At 34.7% G+C, this 24,660-nt stretch overlaps 2 protein-coding genes across 2 annotated transcripts; both read right to left on the minus strand.

Annotated features, from left to right (window-relative positions):
- Positions 1–17,317: 17,317 nt before the first annotated feature.
- Positions 17,318–19,483, minus strand: LOC139890488 (probable caffeoyl-CoA O-methyltransferase At4g26220). The gene is made up of 5 exons (XM_071873365.1): positions 19,423–19,483; positions 19,243–19,322; positions 18,997–19,141; positions 18,745–18,876; positions 17,318–17,881 (listed from the first exon to the last, which is right to left on the minus strand). Exons 1-5 carry the CDS (start codon positions 19,480–19,482, stop codon positions 17,588–17,590), a joined length of 711 nt encoding a protein of 236 aa, XP_071729466.1. The 5' UTR covers position 19,483; the 3' UTR covers positions 17,318–17,587.
- A 1,155-nt stretch (positions 19,484–20,638) lies between these two features.
- LOC139890489 (uncharacterized) lies at positions 20,639–22,711 on the minus strand. The gene is made up of 3 exons (XM_071873366.1): positions 22,587–22,711; positions 21,709–21,895; positions 20,639–21,091 (listed from the first exon to the last, which is right to left on the minus strand). Exons 2-3 carry the CDS (start codon positions 21,888–21,890, stop codon positions 20,905–20,907), a joined length of 369 nt encoding a protein of 122 aa, XP_071729467.1. The 5' UTR covers positions 21,891–21,895; positions 22,587–22,711; the 3' UTR covers positions 20,639–20,904.
- Positions 22,712–24,660: the final 1,949 nt, after the last annotated feature.

Genomic DNA, 24,660 nt, shown 5'->3' on the forward strand with positions numbered 1-24,660 from the left:
TAGTTGCCAAATGATGGTTCCCACATGTGTTAGGTAACTCACATGGGCTGCTAAGAGCTGATCATTGGAGTGTATATACCAATAGTACATACATCTAAAAGCTGTGTATTGTACGAGTACGAATACGGGTGCATACGAGTAGAATTGTTGATGAAACTGAACGAGGATGTAATTGTAAGCATTTTTGTTAAGTAGAAGTATTTTGATAAGTGTATTGAAGTCTTTCAAAAGTGTATAAATACATATTAAAACACTACATGTATATACATTTTAACTGAGTCGTTAAGTCATCGTTAGTCGTTACATGTAAGTGTTGTTTTGAAACCTTTAGGTTAACGATCGTGTTAAATGTTGTTAACCCAATGTTTATAATATCAAATGAGATTTTAAATTATTATATTATCATGATATTATCATGTATGAATATCTCTTAATATGATATATATACATTAAATGTCTTTACAACGATAATCGTTACATATATGTCTCGTTTAAAAATCATTAAGTTAGTAGTCTTGTTTTTACATATGTAGTTCATTGTTAATATACTTAATGATATGTTTACTTATCATAGTATCATGTTAACTATATATATATATCCATATATATGTCATCATATAGTTTTTACAAGTTTTAACGTTCGTGAATCACCGGTCAACTTGGGTGGTCAATTGTCTATATGAAACCTATTTCAATTAATCAAGTCTTAACAAGTTTGATTGCTTAACATGTTGGAAACATTTAATCATGTAAACATCAATCTCAATTAATATATATAAACATGGAAAAGTTCGGGTCACTACAGTACCTACCCGTTAAATAAATTTCGTCCCGAAATTTTAAGCTGTTGAAGGTGTTGATGAATCTTCTGGAAATAGATGCGGGTATTTCTTCTTCATCTGATCTTCACGCTCCCAGGTGAACTCGGGTCCTCTACGAGCATTCCATCGAACCTTAACAATTGGTATCTTGTTTTGCTTAAGTCTTTTAACCTCACGATCCATTATTTCGACGGGTTCTTCGATGAATTGGAGTTTTTCATTGATTTGGATTTCATCTAACGGAATAGTGAGATCTTCTTTAGCAAAACATTTCTTCAAATTCGAGACGTGGAAAGTGTTATGTACAGCCGCGAGTTGTTGAGGTAACTCAAGTCGGTAAGCTACTGGTCCGACACGATCAATAATCTTGAATGGTCCAATATACCTTGGATTTAATTTCCCTCGTTTACCAAATCGAACAACGCCTTTCCAAGGTGAAACTTTAAGCATACCATCTCTCCAATTTCAAATTCTATATCTTTTCTTTTAATGTCAGCGTAGCTCTTTTGTCGACTTTGGGCGGTTTTCAACCGTTGTTGAATTTGGATGATCTTCTCGGTAGTTTCTTGTATAATCTCCGGACCCGTAATCTGTCTATCCCCCACCTCACTCCAACAAATCGGAGACCTGCACTTTCTACCATAAAGTGCTTCAAACGGCGCCATCTCAATGCTTGAATGGTAGCTGTTGTTGTAGGAAAATTCTGCTAACGGTAGATGTCGATCCCAACTGTTTCCGAAATCAATAACACATGCTCGTAGCATGTCTTCAAGCGTTTGTATCGTCCTTTCGCTCTGCCCATCAGTTTGTGGATGATAGGCAGTACTCATATCTAGACGAGTTCCTAATGCTTGCTGTAATGTCTGCCAGAATCTTGAAATAAATCTGCCATCCCTATCAGAGATAATAGAGATTGGTATTCCATGTCTGGAGACGACTTCCTTCAAATACAGTCGTGCTAACTTCTCCATCTTGTCATCTTCTCTTATTGGCAGGAAGTGTGCTGATTTGGTGAGACGATCAACTATTACCCAAATAGTATCAAAACCACTTGCACTCTTTGGCAATTTAGTGATGAAATCCATGGTAATGTTTTCCCATTTCCATTCCGGGATTTCGGGTTGTTGAAGTAGACCTGATGGTTTCTGATGCTCAGCTTTGACCTTAGAACATGTCAAACATTCTCCAACGTATTTAGCAACATCGGCTTTCATACCCGGCCACCAAAAATGTTTCTTGAGATCCTTGTACATCTTCCCCGTTCCAGGATGTATTGAGTATCTGGTTTTATGAGCTTCTCTAAGTACCATTTCTCTCATATCTCCAAATTTTGGTACCCAAATCCTTTCAGCCCTATACCGGGTTCCGTCTTCCCGAATATTAAGATGCTTCTCCGATCCTTTGGGTATTTCATCCTTTAAATTTCCCTTTTTTAAAACTCCTTGTTGCGCCTCCTTTATTTGAGTAGTAAGGTTATTATGAATCATTATATTCATAGATTTTACTCGAATGGGTTCTCTGTCCTTCCTGCTCAAGGCATCGGCTACCACATTTGCCTTCCCCGGGTGGTAACGAATCTCAAAGTCGTAATCATTCAATAATTCAATCCACCTACGCTGCCTCATATTCAGTTGTTTCTGATTAAATATGTGTTGAAGACTTTTGTGGTCGGTATATATAATACTTTTGACCCCATATAAGTAGTGCCTCCAAGTCTTTAATGCAAAAACAACCGCGCCTAATTCCAAATCATGCGTCGTATAATTTTGTTCGTGAATCTTCAATTGTCTAGACGCATAAGCAATCACCTTCGTTCGTTGCATTAATACACAACCGAGACCTTGCTTTGATGCGTCACAATAAATCACAAAATCATCATTCCCTTCAGGCAATGACAAAATAGGTGCCGTAGTTAGCTTTTTCTTCAATAACTGAAACGCTTTCTCTTGTTCATCATTCCATTCAAATTTCTTCCCTTTATGCGTTAATGCAGTCAAGGGTTTTGCTATTCTGGAAAAGTCTTGGATGAACCTTCTGTAGTAACCAGCTAGTCCTAAAAACTGGCGTATGTGTTTCGGAGTTTTCGGGGTTTCCCACTTTTCAACAGTTTCTATCTTTGCCGGATCCACCTTAATACCTTCTTTGTTCACTATGTGACCGAGGAATTGAACTTCTTCCAACCAAAATGCACACTTTGAAAACTTAGCGTACAATTCTTCCTTCCTCAATACTTCTAACACCTTTCTCAAATGTTCACCGTGTTCTTGGTCATTCTTTGAGTAAATAAGTATGTCATCAATGAAAATAATGACAAACTTATCAAGGTATGGTCCACACACTCGGTTCATAAGGTCCATGAACACAGCTGGTGCATTAGTTAAACCAAACGGCATGACCATAAACTCGTAATGACCGTAACGTGTTCTGAAAGCAGTCTTTGGAATATCATCTTCTTTCACCCGCATTTGATGATACCCGGAACGTAAGTCAATCTTTGAATAAACAGACGAGCCTTGTAGTTGATCAAATAAGTCGTCGATTCTCGGTAGTGGGTACCGGTTCTTGATGGTAAGTTTGTTCAACTCTCGGTAGTCGATACACAACCTGAATGTACCATCTTTCTTCTTGACAAACAAAACAGGAGCTCCCCACGGTGATGTGCTTGGTCGAATGAAACCACGCTCTAAAAGTTCTTGTAATTGGCTTTGCAGTTCTTTCATCTCGCTGGGTGCGAGTCTGTAAGGAGCACGAGCTATTGGTGCAGCTCCTGGTACAAGATCTATTTGAAATTCAACGGATCGATGTGGGGGTAATCCCGGTAATTCTTTCGGAAATACATCGGGAAATTCTTTTGCAATGGGAACATCATTGATGCTCTTTTCTTCAGTTTGTACTTTCTCGACGTGTGCTAGAACAGCATAGCAACCTTTTCTTATTAGTTTTTGTGCCATCAAATTACTAATAAGATGTAGCTTCGTGTTGCCCTTTTCTCCGTACACCATTAAGGGTTTTCCTTTTTCTCGTATAATGCGAATTGCATTTTTGTAACAAACGATCTCTGCTTTCACTTCTTTCAACCAGTCCATACCGATTATCACATCAAAACTCCCTAACTCTACTGGTATCAAATCAATCTTAAATGTTTCGCTAACCAGTTTAATTTCTCGATTCCGACATATATTATCTGCTGAAATTAATTTACCATTTGCTAATTCGAGTAAAAATTTACTATCCAAAGGCGTCAATGGACAACTTAATTTTGCACAAAAATCTCTACTCATATAGCTTCTATCTGCACCCGAATCAAATAAAACGTAAGCAGATTTATTGTCAATAAGAAACGTACCCGTAACAAGCTCTGGGTCTTCCTGTGCCTCTACCGCATTAATATTGAAAACTCTTCCGCGGCCTTGTCCATTCGTGTTCTCCTGGTTCGGGCAATTTCTAATAATGTGGCCCGGTTTTCCACATTTATAACAAACTACATTGGCATAACTTGCTCCGACACTACTTGCTCCGCCATTACTCGTTCCGACACCATTTGTTCCTTTCGTTCTATTAACCCCTGGTCCATAGATCTCACACTTCGCCGCGCTATGACTATTTCTTTTACACTTGTTGCAAAATTTGGTGCAGAACCCCGAGTGATACTTTTCACACCTTTGGCATAGCTGCTTCTGATTGTTGTTGTTGTTGCGGTTATTATTGTTGTTGGGATGATTGTTGTAGTTGCTGTTGTTGTTGTTGTTGTTGTTGTTGTTGTTGTTGTTGTTGTTGTTGTTGGGCCATTTGTTGTAGTTGCGATTGATGTTGCGATTGTTGGGATAATTGTTGCGATTATTTTTGTAATTGCTGTTGTTGTTGTATTGGTGATTCTTATCACCGTTTTCCTCCCACTTTCTTTTGACTTGCTTCACATTGGCCTCTTCAGCAGTCTGTTCTTTAATTCTTTCTTCAATCTGGTTCACTAGTTTGTGAGCCATTCTACATGCCTGTTGTATGGAGGCAGGCTCGTGTGAACTTATATCTTCTTGAATTCTTTTCGGTAATCCTTTCACAAACGCGTCGATCTTCTCTTCCTCATCTTCGAATGCTCCCGGACACAATAGGCACAATTCTGTGAATCGTCTTTCGTACGTGGTAATATCAAATCCTTGGGTTCGTAACCCTCTAAGTTCTGTCTTGAGCTTATTGACCTCGGTTCTGGGACGGTACTTCTCGTTCATCAAGTGCTTGAATGCTGACCACGGTAGTGCGTACGCATCGTCTTGTCCCACTTGCTCTAGATAGGTATTCCACCATGTTAACGCAGAACCTGTGAAGGTATGCGTAGCGTACTTCACTTTGTCCTCTTCAGTACACTTACTTATGGCAAACACCGATTCGACCTTCTCGGTCCACCGTTTCAATCCGATCGGTCCTTCGGTTCCATCAAATTCCAAAGGTTTGCAGGCAGTGAATTCTTTGTAGGTGCATCCTACACGATTTCCTGTACTGCTAGATCCAAGGTTATTGTTGGTATGTAGCGCAGCCTGTACTGCGGCTATGTTTGAAGCTAGAAAAGTACGGAATTCCTCTTCATTCATATTCACGGTGTGTCGAGTAGTCGGTGCCATTTCCTTTAAAATAGTCAAATGGAACAAGTTAATCATACAGAATATTAAGAGTAGTTAATAGTATTTCGTAGCATAATATGAACTCATTTATAAAAGCTTTTTCTTCATATTAGCGTTTTATAAGTTTAAATTCGGGTAGTACCTACCCGTTAAGTTCATACTTAGTAGCTAATATACAATTCAACTACTACAATTCTATATGAAAAACTGATTATAATAATATTTCGCGTTCAAACTTTTACACAATATTTTACAAACTTACAATACCGCTTATTTTACATATAGCATGAAATATAGCACACAATAAATTTGATACAAGATGGTTGTGAAGATAATTCTAGCTAGTACACAAGTCGTTCAGCAAAGACAATAAAGACACGTAATTCATACGTCCAGAAACAAGTCATGCATTCTGGTTTTACTAGGATTACTTCCCATCCTTGGTCTTGTGGAACATAACCGTTATGGCCGTTGATAAGACAGCGTGTTGTAATGTCGTCAAAGGGACGAGGGTTACGTAATGTCCAACAGTCCCGTAACAATCTAAAAACCTCATTTCTTACCCCAATTACCGACTCTGTCACTTGTGGAAACGTTTTGTTTAATAGTTGTAGCCCGATGTTCTTGTTCTCACTTTGGTGAGAAGCGAACATTACTAATCCGTAAGCATAACATGCTTCTTTATGTTGCATGTTAGCCGCTTTTTCTAAATCACGAAGTCCAATATTCGGATATATTGAGTCAAAATAATTTCTTAACCCATTGCGTAAAATAGCATTTGGGTTCCCCGCAATATATGCGTCAAAGTAAACACATCGTAACTTATGGATTTCCCAATGTGATATCCCCCATCTTTCGAACGAAAGCCTTTTATAAACCAAGGCATTCTTGGAACGTTCTTCGAATGTCTTACAAACTGATCTCGCCTTAAATAGTTGTGCCGAAGAATTCTGACCGACTCTAGACAAGATTTCATCAATCATGTCTCCGGGTAGGTCTTTTAAAATATTGGGTTGTCTATCCATTTTGTGTTTTTATACTGTAAAATAGACAAGAGTTAGATTCATAAAAAAAATACTTATTAATACAAGCAATTTTTACATATATCATAAAGCATAAGCACACTATATTACATATATTACACCACACGAATACAACTATCTTATTCCGACTCGCTTGTTTCTTCTTCTTCGGTTTTGGTTCGTTTTGCCAAGTTTCTAGGGATATATGATGTTCCCCTAATACGAGCCGTCGTTTTCCACATTGGTTTAGAAAAACCTGGTGGTTTAGAGGTTCCCGGGTCATTGTTACAACTTAAGGACTTCGGGGGTTGACGATACATATAAAGTTCATCGGGGTTGGAATTAGATTTCTCTATTTTTATGCCCTTTCCCTTATTATTTTCTTTTGCCTTTTTAAATTCAGTTGGGGTAATTTCTGTAACATCATCGGAATTCTCGTCGGAATCCGATTCATCGGAGAATTGGTAATCCTCCCAATATTTTGCTTCCTTGGCGGAAACACCATTGACCATAATTAACCTTGGTCGGTTGGTTGAGGATTTTCTTTTACTTAACCGTTTTATTATTTCCCCCACCGGTTCTATTTCTTCATCCGGTTCCGATTCTTCTTCCGGTTCCGATTCTTCTTCCGGTTCCGACTCTTCTTCCGGTTCCTCTTCGGGAACTTGTGAATCAGTCCACGAATCATTCCAATTTACATTTGACTCTTCATTATTATTAGGTGAGTCAATGGGACTTGTTCTAGAGGTAGACATCTATCACATAATATCAAACGCGTTAAGAGATTAATATATCACATAATATTCACATGTTAAAATTATATAGTTTCCAACAAAATTTGTTAAGCAATCATTTTTCAAGTAAACACGGTCGAAGTCCAGACTCACTAATGCATCCTAACAAACTCGATAATACACACTAATGCAAAATTCTGGTTCTCTAAGACCAACGCTCTGATACCAACTGAAATGTCCCGTTCTTATTGATTAAAAACGTTCCATATTAATTGATTTCGTTGCGAGGTTTTGACCTCTATATGAGACATTTTTCAAAGACTGCATTCATTTTAAAACAAACCATAACCTTTATTTCATCAATAAAGGTTTAAAAAGCTTTACGTAGATTATCAAATAATGATAATCTAAAATATCCTGTTTACACACGACCATTACATAATGGTTTACAATACAAATATGTTACAACAAAATAAGTTTCTTGAATGCAGTTTTTACACAATATCATACAAGCATGGACTCCAAATCTCGTCCTTATTTAAGTATGCGACAGCGGAAGCTCTTAATAATCACCTGAGAATAAACATGCTTAAAACGTCAACAAAAATGTTGGTGAGTTATAGGTTTAACCTATATATATCAAATCATAATAATAGACCACAAGATTTCATATTTCAATACACATCCCATACATAGAGATAAAAATTATTCATATGGTGAACACCTGGTAACCGACATTAACAAGATGCATATATAAGAATATCCCCATCATTCCGGGACACCCTTCGGATATGATATAAATTTCGAAGTACTAAAGCATCCGGTACTTTGGATGTGGTTTGTTAGGCCCAATAGATCTATCTTTAGGATTCGCGTCAATTAGGGTGTCTGTTCCCTAATTCTTAGATTACCAGACTTAATAAAAAGGGGCATATTCGATTTCGATAATTCAACCATAGAATGTAGTTTCACGTACTTGTGTCTATTTTATAAATCATTTATAAAACCTGCATGTATTCTCATCCCAAAAATATTAGATTTTAAAAGTGGGACTATAACTCACTTTCACAGATTTTTACTTCGTCGGGAAGTAAGACTTGGCCACTGGTTGATTCACAAACCTATAACAATATATACATATATATCAAAGTATGTTCAAAATATATTTACAACACTTTTAATATATTTTGATGTTTTAAGTTTATTAAGTCAGCTGTCCTCGTTAGTAACTTACAACTAGTTGTCCACAGTTAGATGTACAGAAATAAATCGATAAATATTATCTTGAATCAATCCACGACCCAGTGTATACGTATCTCAGTATTGATCACAACTCAAACTATATATATTTTGGAAGCAACCTCAACCCTGTATAGCTAACTCCAACATTCACATATAGAGTGTCTATGGTTGTTCCGAAATATATATAGATGTGTCGACATGATAGGTCGAAACATTGTATACGTGTCTATGGTATCTCAAGATTACATAATATACAATACAAGTTGATTAAGTTATGGTTGGAATAGATTTGTTACCAATTTTCACGTAGCTAAAATGAGAAAAATTATCCAATCTTGTTTTACCCATAACTTCTTCATTTTAAATCCGTTTTGAGTGAATCAAATTGCTATGGTTTCATATTGAACTCTATTTTATGAATCTAAACAGAAAAAGTATAGGTTTATAGTCAGAAAAATAAGTTACAAGTCGTTTTTATAAAGGTAGTCATTTCAGTCGAAAGAACGACGTCTAGATGACCATTTTAGAAAACATACTTCCACTTTGAGTTTAACCATAATTTTTGGATATAGTTTTATGTTCATAATAAAAATCATTTTCTCAGAATAACAACTTTTAAATCAAAGTTTATCATAGTTTTTAATTAACTAACCCAAAACAGCCCGCGGTGTTACTACGACGGCGTAAATCCGGTTTTACGGTGTTTTTCGTGTTTCCAGGTTTTAAATCATTAAGTTAGCATATCATATAGATATAGAACATGTGTTTATTTGATTTTAAAAGTCAAGTTAGAAGGATTAACTTTTGTTTGCGAACAAGTTTAGAATTAACTAAACTATGTTCTAGTGATTACAAGTTTAAACCTTCGAATAAGATAGCTTTATATGTATGAATCGAATGATGTTATGAACATAATTACTACCTTAAGTTCCTTGGATAAACCTACTGGAAAATAGAAAAATGGATCTAGCTTCAACGGATCCTTGGATGGCTCGAAGTTCTTGAAGCAGAATCATGACACGAAAACAAATTCAAGTAAGATCATCACTTGAAATAAGATTGTTATAGTTATAGAAATTGAACTAAAGTTTGAATATGATTATTACCTTGTATTAGAATGATAACCTACTATAAGAAACAAAGATTTCTTGAGGTTGGATGATCACCTTACAAGATTGGAAGTGAGCTAGCAAACTTGAAAGTATTCTTGATTTTATGTAACTAGAACTTGTAGAATATATGAAGAACACTTAGAACTTGAAGATAGAACTTGAGAGAGATCAATTAGATGAAGAAAATTGAAGAATGAAAGTGTTTGTAGGTGTTTTTGGTCGTTGGTGTATGGATTAGATATAAAGGATATGTAATTTTGTTTTCATGTAAATAAGTCATGAATGATTACTCATATTTTTGTAATTTTATGAGATATTTCATGCTAGTTGCCAAATGATGGTTCCCACATGTGTTAGGTGACTCACATGGGCTACTAAGAGCTGATCATTGGAGTGTATATACCAATAGTACATACATCTAAAAGCTGTGTATTGTACGAGTACGAATACGGGTGCATACGAGTAGAATTGTTGATGAAACTGAACGAGGATGTAATTGTAAGCATTTTTGTTAAGTAGAAGTATTTTGATAAGTGTATTGAAGTCTTTCAAAAGTGTATAAATACATATTAAAACACTACATGTATATACATTTTAACTGAGTCGTTAAGTCATCGTTAGTCGTTACATGTAAGTGTTGTTTTGAAACCTTTAGGTTAACGATCGTGTTAAATGTTGTTAACCCAATGTTTATAATATCAAATGAGATTTTAAATTATTATATTATCATGATATTATCATGTATGAATATCTCTTAATATGATATATATACATTAAATGTCTTTACAACGATAATCGTTACATATATGTCTCGTTTAAAAATCATTAAGTTAGTAGTCTTGTTTTTACATATGTAGTTCATTGTTAATATACTTAATGATATGTTTACTTATCATAGTATCATGTTAACTATATATATATATCCATATATATGTCATCATATAGTTTTTACAAGTTTTAACGTTCGTGAATCACCGGTCAACTTGGGTGGTCAATTGTCTATATGAAACATATTTCAATTAATCAAGTCTTAAAAAGTTTGATTGCTTAACATGTTGGAAACATTTAATCATGTAAATATCAATCTCAATTAATATATATAAATATGGAAAAGTTCGGGTCACTACAAAGCAAGTGTAATTAAGTGAAATGGGTGTCTAATTCAACACAATTAAGAGTTTAATCTAGTGTTCTCAGGTGTTGAAGTTCACTTGGTTTGGTGTTAAGGTAAAACCCTAATTCGAATTCCATATGTTGATTTATGTTTATTCAATAAAGGGTCAAATTTTGTTATTAATGAAGGGGGTTAATGGTAACTTTTTGAAAATCTTTGTGTCAGGTGTATTTATTTGTTTTTATCTCTCTTATTTTTACTCTTCAAAATTGTGTATCTTGCTAAAATCTCTCATTCAATCATCATCTTCTTTAAAATTCTCTCGATTCAAAATTGTGTATCTAATGGCAAACACGAAGTTCATTCCTTTTGTTCTTGATCCCACCGATAACATGATTAGGGCTAAAGATCAGAGGAGGAAAGGATGTACAGGTTTCAGTTAATAATAGGGTTGCTTGTGGTACTGTGCCTGAGGGTTTTGCTAATGAGGGGTATGAGGATCTGATACTGTTTATGAGGAATCATCCTTTGAAGGATGCTTTCTTCAAGACTGTGATCATGTTTCCAGAGATGTTGGCAGAGTTTTGGTACACTTACATTGGGAACAGAGAAGCTAGGACTATTACTGGTACTTACAGAGATGGTAACAATTCCTTAACACTTACTGAAAATCACTTAAGGGTTGCTTTAAATCTTCCTTTTCAAGATAATTTTGTTAGAACTGTGTCAAAAACTACTGCAAGAACTAGTTTTCCTTTGGTTGGTCAAACCTTAACTGATTCAACTGTTAAAATCAGTATGTTTTCTCCAAGATGGATGTTTTTGTTGTCAAATATCACTAGGAGTCTGAGTTTCAAGTGTGGAAGTTTGACTGAAGTCAATGATTTTGAGGCATATCTGTTTCATGCTATGGTCACAGGGAGGAATATAGATTTTGCACGTTTATATTTCAATAAACTCTTGGTGCTCACTGAAAAACCTCAAAGGGATCATAATGTTCCATTTATCAGAGTTTTAAGTCTTATGTTTGAACAAGCTATGACTCCTGTTTTGTATGATGGGCTTAGAGTATTTGGTGTGTATGAGTATACATATATGCCAGAATGTAGTGTCAGAATGTTTCACAGGCACATTGTGGATGATCAAGAAGTTGCTCTTACTCCTGCTATGATGCATTGGGTCAATCTTGGCCATGCAGACCAACCTGCAGATTCTGAGCAATCAGAGTCTGAAGGGGTATCTTCATCAGGTTCTGAGCAATTAGAGTCTGAAGAGGGTCACAACAATGGTCAACATCACTCTTTAGAATCTGAGCAATCAGATTCTACCCCCACACATTCTCCACCCCATGATGTTACATATATAGAGCAGGCTGAGGACATGAATGAGGAAATCTCACCTCAGTCTAACCCATCCTCACCCACTGCTACTGAGTAAATTTCCTACTCAACCACTTTATGAACTCACCAGTTCATACAGAGAATACCACCATATCTAAAACCTTAGATGATACAGCACCTGTAGATTACCCTCTAAAATTCACTAGGTAAGGTGCTTCTAGTACTACTCCATCATCTCTGCTAGAGGTTGGTGAGATCAGTGCTTTGACCCAACCTAAACCTGATAGGATAGTGAACTTGAATACCCACATTACAGTCACTGAAGGAACCCACTCAGTTGACTTACATGAAGAAGTCCCAATCCTGGACTCCAATAACCAAATCCAAAACCCAGCTGAAATGACCAAGCCTACTTTTACCATAGACTTAAGTCTGTCACTACCCACCCAAAATGTCCCATCCTTACACATTCTTGCACAGGCTGCCAATGTTACACTCATGTCACAGGGTGTAATACAGGCCTCAAATTCTTCTATGTCCAAAGATCACCTTTCTTTTCAACAGGAAGGCTATGAGGACATACCAACCCTACCCACATCTATTGGCACTACTTCTCAGACTGAGGCACAAGTCACCATGGTTGGCTTGCATCAGGCTTTGACCAGGTTGACTAAGGAGTTTGATGACAAGCTTTCTGTTGTGCAGTCTAAATTTAATAATCTTAACTTTAATAATAATTTTATTTCTAAAACTGAGTTGATGGAGGTGAGGAGGTTGGTTGGGGATATGCAGGGGTTGACTGGTTCAAGTGGTTCAGGGTCTGTAACAAAGATTAATCAAAGGTTGACAGAACTGGAGAAAAGAATGGATGGTGTTGATGAAATAAAAGAATGTTTTACTGGGTTTGCATCTGATATTTCTTCCCTCAAGGCTGAACATGCTGAAATTTGGAAGTTCCTATCTACTCTTCCTTTGGATGATGTCAAAAAGGGGGGAGAAAAGAAAAAGATCAGATGATGCAGGTATTGAGGGGGAGCAATCCAAGAAGACTCACATTGAGGGGGAGCAATCCAAGCAGACTCAAATTGAGGGGGAGGATATCACTGATAAGGGTGCTGGTGATAAACAGGGTAATTCTAGTGGTGTTTTGTTTGCTGCTACACAAAGAACAGATGGTGATCTTAGGGCTCAAATGAACAAAAGGTTCAGATTCAGATGATATGATGGTGACATTGTGAAAGTTGAGGTTGAAAGGTCTGAGTTTGAACGTGTGATTATCTTGCTAACAATGACTCATATGACAGACAGGAGATTGAGGGTGAAAATAAATCAAATAGTTCGTTTGGGTTTTTGTGAATGGAGATGCATAGCTTTTTGTATTAAGGAGTGGGCAGGGGATCAGGTTATTTTGAATGAAGTTTTAAAAAGGGTGTTTATGTTGGTTCACTTAGTGTTTGAAGAGGGGTTCATAAGCTCTAAAGATTATGAGGTGTTTTGCGGAGCTTTTAATCTGGAGATGTAATGATTAAGACCACTGAAAATCAAAGGATGTTAATCAGGTGTGATCGGTTTGAAGGGGCTGGTATTGAAATGTTGATTAGTTTACTGTCCAGATGTGAAACACAGCAAACAACTCCTTTCAGGATGCAGTTGTTAAAACACTTGCATAGCAAGCTGAGCATGTTGAAGAAAATTTCTCATATGAAGAGCAAGTACAAGCTAATTAAAAGGGAGTATGCAAAGATGTTTGTTTAGGAATACAGGTTGTTTTGACATCATCGGATAGGGGGAGATTGTTGGGAAAAATAGAAATAATAATCTGATGAGTTAAAAGTATTTTGCAGGTTTTAGAGTCTGGAGATTTAGAGTCTGAAGTTGCAGACTCTGGAATTACTGAAGTCAACGTTTGAAGATTTCTTGAAGCCAAAGCAATAGAATATTTCGGAGATATGTTTGCAGATTAAGAAGATTTGTTTTGAAGATTTGGTTTTATCTTCAGAGTTGACTTCCTTATTAATAGCAAATTTGGTTGGTTATTAGTTTATCTTTTCCTTATTTATAGCTAAGTAGTTTTGGAAACCAAATCCCCAGATTTGGTTTTTACCTATATAAATAGGGTCGTATGTTTTCATTTGTAACTTGTACTTTGCACGATCAATATCATCAGTCTTTCTTTCTATTATCGTGTTCTCTCATTTTCTGCACTTTAATTCTTATTTATTATATAAAGTGAGAGTCTGGTGTTCATAGTCCTATTACTGTGAACTAATAATTAGTATCAGAGCAGGATCAACATATCTTGTTGATGATCCGGTCATTTTCGAGCAAAAGATGTCTTATTGAAGATACAAAAGAAAAAATCATTTTTAGATTCGTCATGCTATGCGCAGTCTATGTTAAACGATTATTTAGAATCGTTGGCTGTTGGATCGTCATGATTTTTGGATATGAGGTTAACGGCATATAGATCTATCTCGTGTAAAATTTTTAGCTTGATCTGATAATTATATTAAAAGATATGTATTTTTAGTTCTGCTGTAATTATGAGTCTGGAAACTCAGACTCAAGACTCTGATTGAGATATGAGTCTGAATTTCGGACTTAACAGTTTGACTCAAATGCAGACTCAAGATCAGACTCAAGCACATATTATAAAGATCAGATTCAGACTTCAGTTTCGCGTGAACTTATACTTAGTAGAAGTCAGACTTACACGAGGTCAGACTCAAAATACTTCAGACTCTAGGACTCCAGACTCAAATCAGGTCAGACCCATTTGAGTTCATCTCTTTTGAACTCAGATTTTGAAGTGGTTATTCCTCAATAAGAATACCGGATGTTAGCTCAACATAATCAACATTTATGAAGATGAAGATTCAACAAATATGTTCAACATTTATACGCAAGTGGTTAAGCGGTGGTGAACGCGGTTTTTCATGCATATTTTCAAATGCAGTTTTGTCATGATTATGTTCATGTTAGTTGATGATTTGTCTTCGGGATACATAAGTGCTGATGAGATGTTGAGGCTATGTGTACAACAATGATAAATAAAGAGGAGGAGAATCAAGATTAAAGAAAGATCAGTTTATCAAGAGTTATGAAGATCATACAAGATGGTTAAAGCTTTGAAGACAAAGATTAGATTTATTTTTAGTCTATATTTACATCTTGTAACCGATTGTTTTATCCTAATCAATTAGGGGGAGATTGTTAGGAAAAGATTTCCTATTGTTAGAAAAATATTTCCTATTTATTAGAATTGATTGGATAAAATCGGTAGTTTGTATAAATCCCTTAATTAGTGGGATTTGCATTTATCTAGGGGATTTAGTTTCTTAATTCTTATCCCCAAGACTCTATTATAGAGTCTTGGGGATAAGAATTAGGAAACTAAATCCCCTAGATAAATGCAAATCCCACTAATTAAGGGATTTATACAAACTACCGATTTTTTCCAATCAATTCTAATAAATAGGAAATATTTTCCTAACAATAGGAAATCTTTTCCTAACAATTTCTAAATTTATGTCAGGGTTTGAGGTGGTTAGGGTCAATAAACCATTTTCCTTTGAATTTGGGGTTTATTGAACCTAGTAATTTGGGTATAAGGCTCGAGTTTGAAATTTGGGTTGGTTGATGAATTTTGATTATAAATTGATTTAATTAGTGTCACTTGCTTTATGTACTTGCATGTTTAGGTGATTAAGATGTTCATAAGAACATATGTATTGGTCAAAACTTGGGTGTTGACTTTAATTGAGTCAAACTAGGGTTTGGGTCAAGATTAGTAAGTTAACATATGTATTACAATTGCTAATGATGTTAAGTGTTATTTTGGGATATAGTCACTATCTACTTGGTGATTATGAGACAAACCCTAATATTCAATTGTAGAGTGAAGAGTGTTGGTAGAACTTGTGTCAAATGCAATTGAGTTAAATTTCACTTGTGTGAATCAGTGGTAAACGTTAGTTTATTGGAATCAATTTCTTATAGGCTAATTATTTGGGTGCGTGGAACTTGCAATTAATTCGTGTGCAAGAACAAGGTGAGTTTAGGAGTATTACATATGAATATATGTGATATGTATGTATGTAAATTCCTTAAGGTCAAGTCCGGAGGTGGTTCTTGACCTAAAGGTGTGATTATCTGTTACCTTAAAGTCAAGTTTGGAGGTGGTTCTTGACTTAAAGGTGTGTTTATAGTCAAATCCGGAGGTGGGTTTTAATTAGAGGATTGGACAAGTTTTAAAAATGGAATTTGTCCAACTTGTGTTGTGGTCAATTCGTAGGTAGGAATTTGATCACGAGACGATATTAAGCGTGCTTAATGGTGTAGGTGTTCGTATGATATATATGTATATGTTGGCTTGAATGATGTGTGTGTTTTGGTGTTGGTACGTGCTTATGTATGTATTACTTATATATGTATTACTATTAAACACACTAAGCGTAAGCTTACCTCTTTGCTTATTTACATTTTTATAGATTCGGGTGCTAGTAAGGGAAAAACTAAGTACGGCGATTAGCTTGTGCGTTGATGCTTGTGAGGTGTGGAGGACTATGCTTTTGGGAAGGGGTTATAATGGGTAGTTAATCCCGGTGTCGAGCTCGTACCCATAGTGCTTTTAGATGTTATAGTGATGGGTCAAAACTTTCATGTGTGTAAAACGGAGCGTTAAAGACTAGAGGTGGTTGACATTGTTGGTGTCTTTTGAATATGTGTATATATATGTATATATGATGTATTATGTTTAAGCAGGTTTGGGATGTAAATAGGTCTTTGGGTAGCAAAGACTTTGTGTTTTAAAACTAGTCAAATGATTTTAAAAAAGCAGGTTCGAAGCAGTTAGCAGTGTATTGGCACCGCACAGATATCATGCGCGCCGCGCAGCACAAGGAGTTTCAAAGTCAGTAGACTTCTTTTAAACTGGATTGGTTTTCAGTTATGTTGCGTGCCGGCGCATCATTTCTGGGCGCCGCACAATATAAAGTAAATATGAGACAGTTTAAATAAAAAGGTGTCGTTCTTCGAGTAATGAGCCATGATTCGTTTCAACCCTTGACAATGAACAACCGCTATCTACAATCGAGCCTAAATAACAACTAAACGAGCCCGAACAATGCCACCAACGAAAGACACCTAAACCAACAAACACGACCAAGAAAAGACCCTTACAAAGCATATAAAACTACAAGACCAAACGCAACGTCAAACCACCAAACTACAAGAACAAACCCAACAACTAAACGAGCCCGAACATAACCACCTTGGTGTCGGATTTAAAATTTAACCAAATTATTTAATTAGTAGTGTCATACAAATCAGAAAATTAGGCTTCAGAACCTCAACTTGCTGTACAATTTACTTAAAAGTTACAGTTCATTTTCTCCAGCCAGTTGAATCTCCATTAGTGATGCAGGGGATTTATACTAGTAGACTATATAAAATCTTATTCATGCATTATTGGATTTCGACTTAAATTTCTCTAATCAAACACGACGCTGAATTGGTAATATGTTACAGATTTGGAACTTAATCCGTAAGCATACGAGAATATATGGATACATATATAATCAAAGTTTAGTAAAGACGCCTGCAAATGGTCATGCCATCACCCAAAGGAACGACAGAGGTTTCAATACGAGGGTCAGCTGCAAGTGTTTTGTTAAATTGGATAACGGTGCCCCTCCACTCTCTAACATAATCATCAACAACCTTATCCTCAGGCTGCGCAACTGATCCAAACCAAAGCGTGTTGTCATATACTACTATCCCATTCACCTTCAACAGTTTCATAATTTTCTCATGATAGTTGATGTAGTTCGCTTTGTCCGCGTCAACAAAAGCATAGTCAAAACTTCCTTCGTTATCACGCTACAAAGAGATAGACATATTGTTAATTAATTACTCCCTATGTAAGATTTACTACCACCTTTTATCCTAAAATTTCTAAACTGACTGATCAAATAATATAGTGCAAATATTTACGGAAGCTTCATGATGTAATTTACGGTATTACTTTACTTGTGCCTACTATTATGAGATTGTGCGGGTACCAATAGTGCAATTGTGCTTTTATCATGTGGCAAATATATGTAAGTAAGAAGGCGATTAAGTGGTTAAAGTTGTATTATATACGCAAATGTTGTGAAGTAGGTAACAAGTAAAACTACAAGGGATGCAAGCTAGTGTAACACAATCTTAACATGTCTTCGTTTCATCATTTACTTACTAAAAAAGTGGGTGAGTGATCAGTAGTACGTTGGTGGCCGCCCTCACACTTTTTGATGAGGGCATCAATATTAGCGTCTATGTCTTTCACCACTGCACTTTATGATGGTGAGGAAATGAATGAGAACCGTAGTTCTTAAATCGTGCAATTAAATACTTGTACATTTTACATTAATATTTGTACCTGGACTAACTAAATAATGTTAGCCGATATGATTCTTAGCCCATTTATTATGTTGCTTGGGCCTAGCCCTTTTGTATCTCTTAGGTTTTGGCTATATCTACCTTTGTATGATGTACTGCACAATTCAATCAGAATATGAAACACCCACTTTAACAAATAATACAGTGAGTTTAATTAGCTTTTTTAGGAAGAATGTTATGGATATTAGTGTGTAGTTCTCATTTAATTACGGAAGGAAGTGGTCATGTGGTGATTACGAGAGAAATAGATTTTGTAACAATTTTTCTAAAAATAATAATTGAAAACCAAATTGAAAGCTTACATTCTCAAGCAATTTATCAAGAGCTGTTAATGCATCAGACTCGATGAAGTCAATCTTGTGCTCCACCCCGGCTTTTTCAATAACCGGTCGACCAATTTCGTATGCTTTCCGATCCAGATCTATTGCAACGATCTATACCATATTCAATACTTCCAAATTATGTTAAACGTACTACACGCGACAATTAGCTAGCTAGCGTGGTTAACATCAATTAGAAGAATAATTATATGTATCATAACCAAAATTAAAAACCTGTCCGTCATCGGGAATAGTTAGAGCGGTCATGAGCAATGAGTAGCCAGTAAAAACCCCGAGTTCTATTGTTCTTTTAGCTCCAACGAGCTTCAACAAGAGAGAGATCAACTGGCCCGAATCCGGTGTGGTACCCATCACTGCCCTGCAAATCAGAGTTCGAAAGTTTCACACTGCGCGCACGAAGAATGTGAATAAAACTTATTTTTTTAATTTGAAAAACATCAATTAAGTTATATTTATCACAATGGGTGTGCAGCGGTAAGAGCTCTAAGCTGCTTCAAAAGTTCTGGTTCGCGAGGGTACACATTGGTCTCCAGGATGTACTACAACGTTACATGCAAATAATTAAACATGAGAAAGTGTTAAATTAGTTCGTTTTGAAGATTTTGAAAGACCTAGTAGATTGAGTAATTATGAACAAACCTTGTATAATTCATGAGTTTGCAGTAAGCCTTTGGGTTCAGTCTGCTTTGGTGGTTCCATTAATGGCAACGTGTTTTAGGGATTACTTATGAAACGAAAATCATCTATTTATAAGGTTCATTCAATTCAACATCGTATGTTTAACATGCCAATTTTGACGCTATTTTTCTTTTTTCCTCTATCAATCTTAAATTTAAAAGGACATCTTATATAGGGCAGGTAGGGGCCAAAATAAAAGGACTTATGATGAGTATGAATTCGTTGCAGAAAAAAAAAAAGTTGGTTTAAGATTGACCTAAAAAAACCTTTTGTTGATTGCATTTATTTTGAAATAATAAACCATTCATAAAGCAAGTAGACAGCACCCCATGTATAGCCCGCCAAGTTCTACCGTATTGAAATGATAGCTCTTCAAAATAAATTTCTAGACCTTTAATTAGACAATAATTAATTAATAGGGAAATTAGATTAGATAAATACCTTTTTCCATGCTTCTATATAACGATTTGCCCTTGTAGAATTTTCTTTTACAAATCTGTCCCATGGCTTAGCACATTTCAAATGCTTGTGATTACCGAAAAATTCTGATCGCGATTGGGTCATGCTTTTGTTGGGAACTAATTTACCGGTTTTGACCATCATGACCTAGCGATTGGAATATTTCGATCGTCGCAAATCGCACACCTAGAAATCTTTGCCAGCAGTGTGCAATGTCATTGCGATCACGATTTACTAGTCACGGCCCAGTCGAAAAGCATAAATATGCGAGTTGCGATGATCGGAAAATCTGGAAATTCAGGTCACTACCATGCCATAACCGTAAATTGTAATCCCGCTCTTGTTAATAGCCAGTCATCATCATAGTTACATGTGTGATCTAGTTAACTCTCTAGTTGAGCAAGTTTGCTTACGTGATGAATGTATTTAACATTTTCGCAATATTATTCAGAGATTATCTATTTCTCATCAATGTATATTATCCGGTTTTGATAAAATTTTAATGAATAATGTTTTGCATGTTTTTCTATTACGAGTAATTTTTTTGAATAAAACAATTCAACTTTTATACCTAATGACTAGTGTGACCGCAAGCATCTATAAACATCAGTATCAATTATCACTAAAAACATGAGTCCTATAATGGTTAATCGTTCTTGGTATTTTCAATCTTCAAATGAAGAGCTAAAAATTGATGAAATTTACGATAAACTTCATCACTTATTTAGCATTGCGCTTAGTCATGTTGGAGAGTAGATATCAGGGGCTTCTAGTAGCTTATAAAACTAATACACAGATTATGGAATTATGTGTTTCAAATATGCGGATTATTGATCCAACTGCCAAATGTTCTCTCAGCTTCAAAACTTCGCCCCCAAAAAAAGAATGTCAGCATTATAGAAATTCGCAAACATGATCATGCCAAGAACAACAGAGAAAAGTCATACATTTTTCTCTTCCGAAAAAGCTTTTATGATTACAAACTCAGACATAATAACCAGTAAATGTGAAACCCCTTCCTACAATCTCACCAGCACAATACCACGCAAAGCATTCGAGCCCAAACAAAGCTGCAATACCTACCTGTTCAACATGCAAATCTTTCTTATTTTTCCATAATCCTTTCACATGATCAACTTCCTTCCAGAATGCTTCATTGCGGCCAGGAATACTGCAGAAAACCATTGATAATAATTAATTTCCCAATACCCATGGCTACAGAACGAGTAGAATCAGCACAATGTTTAACTTTGTAGTCTAGTGGTTCGAGAAATGGTTTCGTCAAATGTGTAATAACTTGATTTAGGTCAAAACATATCAGGCTGGCACAGCAAATGTTTTGAACTCACACTGACAGTCTTCATAAAAGAAGATTTGGAAAGTTATTCGGGACTTGAAGATTATAGAATGTCCTACAATACTCTCATGTTGCATGGTTAATTTGACAAATATCTTTTGCAATCATATATAATATACCAATTATCTTGTAATAAAACAAGAAATAGATCAAAAAGAGGCTAACGGAGTGGTGGCTAGTTAGTTAACTACTTAACTCAACCCTATGGAACCCACCTAAAAGGAACAAGTTAGCCACTTTTACCCCTATAAGTCTATAACCCGTTTAGATAGACCAAAGCTAAGCGACACGCTAAACTTTCAAGCATATGGATCATACCAAATTCCATAAAACCAGTTTGTAAGAGTAATGCATAGTCAGGAAAAGATAAACAAGCTTACTAGCGAACAAACAAAATATATTAAACAACACAAGAGTTGAAGATAGTTAACCTGGCAAGACGAGTGTAGAACAACTGTTTAGACAACTCACTGCATTTCTCAACAGTGGCTGGCTCCTGAATATACTGTTTGTTCTGCTCCAATAATTGCTTGTAATATGTGCTTCCATGCTTGGACACCAACTGTGAAGCTAGGGTTGCCTTTGATTGCAATTGCTTTAGTTGTGCCGCCATTCTATCTGCAATTGAAGCTTATCAGTAACTTAAGGATCCTAACACATCACAAAGGTATAATATAATACTAATAATATAAACAATCAACACGAGAATGGTTGATTATTGGAATTGAAACTTTTATTTCACTTATGACTGAGTTATTTCAGGTAACATCTCATATTTATCTGATTAAAATCGGTAAATTAATTTTTTTCAAAAATATGGGTGAAACTAGTAAATCTATTGATGAAATACAAAACCATGTTCAACATCAACAGAAGCTTACTATTGAAAACATATAAGCTACTATTATTTATAGCTTATATGTTCCGATATAAGCTCCATTCGTTTAAGACACCAAACGATTATCCTTGTTGAGCCTTACAAAGTTACAAATATGAAAACATTGATGTGATAACTAATCTGAGTCGAAGCATCAGACATTTTTGTTCATAACATGATTTACCACAATTCACAAATTTACTTTAAAGATAACAAAACCCTAAAAGAAGCCGCCAATGTACCCAATTAAAAAAAAAAAAAACAGATATAATAACGTTTAATTCATCAAAAAATCATTGCAGTACATATAATGAACAAGTAATATACCAAAAGAAAAAGATATAAGCAAACTAGATAAAACCCTAAATTGTAAAGGGGTTATAGATATATATATATAAATGAAAGATTAAGTAAAGGAATAGAGATTGTTACCTTAAAATTATGATGCGATGAGATTTAACGTATAGCTTCTCTCACCGATCGGAATTTGTTCAATAGAGAGAGAAAGCTTTGGAGTTAGATGAGATTACCCTCTCGTGTGTGTGCGAGCACGCTTTTGGTTAAAAAGTTGAAGAATGTGCTCAGTAGCAAATTTTATTAATATTTTTTTTCCTGAAAAAATTAGAATTAAATTTATGATTTTTCTAAGGACAATTTAATCTATTCTATCTATCTATCTATCTATCTATAATATTAAAATCCTACAATTATAATGTTATTATTAGGCTAATTTCTTTATTAAAATAATTCAAAAAAAAAAACTAAACATGATGGTGATGTCATAAATCTAAATAATTTTGAATTAAAATTAAATCTTATTAATTAATTATTATTATTAATTATTAAATCTTATTAATAATTATTTTAATTATTAAAATTAAATAATTTTGAGTTATTTTAATTAATTATTTTGAATTGAGTACGAGAACGTATAAAAGTTAGACGGAAGGAAAATCAATTCTAAATTTATATTTTAATTTACACTTTTAAAATAAAATGTCAACCTATCTCTTCTGATTAATGTGAATTGTTTAATATATTCATTTCAGGTGTTTTATGACATAGTTCAGCTGACAAGTTTCTTAGTCGGACTATGTAGTTCCACGGGTCATTAAACTAAATAACTTTAGCATTTACGTTCACTTAATACCTAAAATATATCATTAAATTTTTTCGTTTAAACAAACTCGTGGTTCCACGAGTCATTTCACTAGTAGTTTCTATTAAAATCTTATAATGATGATGTCATTATTAGGTTAATTCCTTTGTTAAAAAAATTTAAAAAATAAAAGAAAAAAATCTAAACATATTGGGTGATGCCATTAATCTAAATAAATTTTAATTAAAATTAAATCTTATTAATTAATTATTATCACTAAATCTTATTAATAATTATTTTAATTATTAAAATTAAATAATTTTGAATTATTTTAATTAATTATTTTGAATTGAGTACGAGAAGTTATAAAAGTTAGGCAGAAGAAAACCAATTCTAAATTTATATTTTAATTTATACTTTTAAAAAAAAATGACAACTAATATTATCTCTTATGATTGGATGTGAATTGTTTAATATGCATTTTAGGTGTTTGATGAAATGTTCAGCTGACGAGTTTCTTAGTCGGACTCTGTGGTTCTACGGGTCATTAAACTAAATGACTTTAACACTTACGTTCACTTAATACCTAAAACATATCATTAAACTGTTTCGTTTAAACAAACATGTGGGTTCACGGGTCATTTCACTAGTTGTCATTAAAGTGCCAAAAAGACTTGCACCTTTGATTTAAGCGATGACAATTGAATTTTACAATACATCTTTTTATACACCATAGTGAAAATTCTAAGAGTTACCGCTAAAAAATCTTAAAAGTTAAAGTGTAGCATTCGTTCTAACTTTGAAAGTATTATTTCAACTCTTTAATCAACTAAATTAACATCACTTAATTAATCCTGTAAAAAAGAAGTTAAACTACCAACCATAAGTGAAAATAGTTACTGGATACAAATAACACACACACACACACACACACACACATATATATATATATATATATTCCAATCCAATAGATTCAAATAATCATACTTACATATTGTTTCAATGAAGTATATAATATAACTAGTTAAAAGACCCGTGGAATCACGGGTTTGTTGAAAGAAAATTGTTGAATAATATATTATAACTGACAAATATTGTTAAACCAACATGTAAATGTTATATAAAAAAACGAATGTCAATTACTATGAGCACGTTGGTTGACAAACCATGATAATGAGCATTACATTCTGAATAATTATGGATGTTAATTAATACAATAAAAAACACCATGATAAAGCTTATCATGAATTATATATGCTAACATAAAGCCATGGAAAACTTGAGATTAAACGATGAGCTTGTGGGTTGCACAAAACTCTACAATGAAGAAAACAAACAATTTGCCAGCGACAAAAACAATTCTTCAACATTGTACACTTAAGATAACCCAATTTTGAGTACACGCTA

Source organism: Rutidosis leptorrhynchoides, chromosome 2, assembly GCF_046630445.1.
Source record: "Rutidosis leptorrhynchoides isolate AG116_Rl617_1_P2 chromosome 2, CSIRO_AGI_Rlap_v1, whole genome shotgun sequence".
Lineage (NCBI taxonomy): Eukaryota > Viridiplantae > Streptophyta > Magnoliopsida > Asterales > Asteraceae > Rutidosis > Rutidosis leptorrhynchoides.

Coding starts and splice junctions, on each gene's coding strand:
- LOC139890488 (XM_071873365.1), bottom strand. CDS start 19,482: ATGGAACCACCAAAGCAGACTGAACCCAAAGGCTTACTGCAAACTCAT. Junction 19,142..19,242: donor CTTACCGCTGCACACCCATT/GTGATAAATATA, acceptor TCTGATTTGCAG/GGCAGTGATGGGTACCACAC. Junction 17,882..18,744: donor TTGATAAATTGCTTGAGAAT/GTAAGCTTTCAA, acceptor ATCTCTTTGTAG/CGTGATAACGAAGGAAGTTT.
- LOC139890489 (XM_071873366.1), bottom strand. CDS start 21,890: ATGGCGGCACAACTAAAGCAATTGCAATCAAAGGCAACCCTAGCTTCA. Junction 21,092..21,708: donor TTCTACACTCGTCTTGCCAG/GTTAACTATCTT, acceptor GGTTTTCTGCAG/TATTCCTGGCCGCAATGAAG.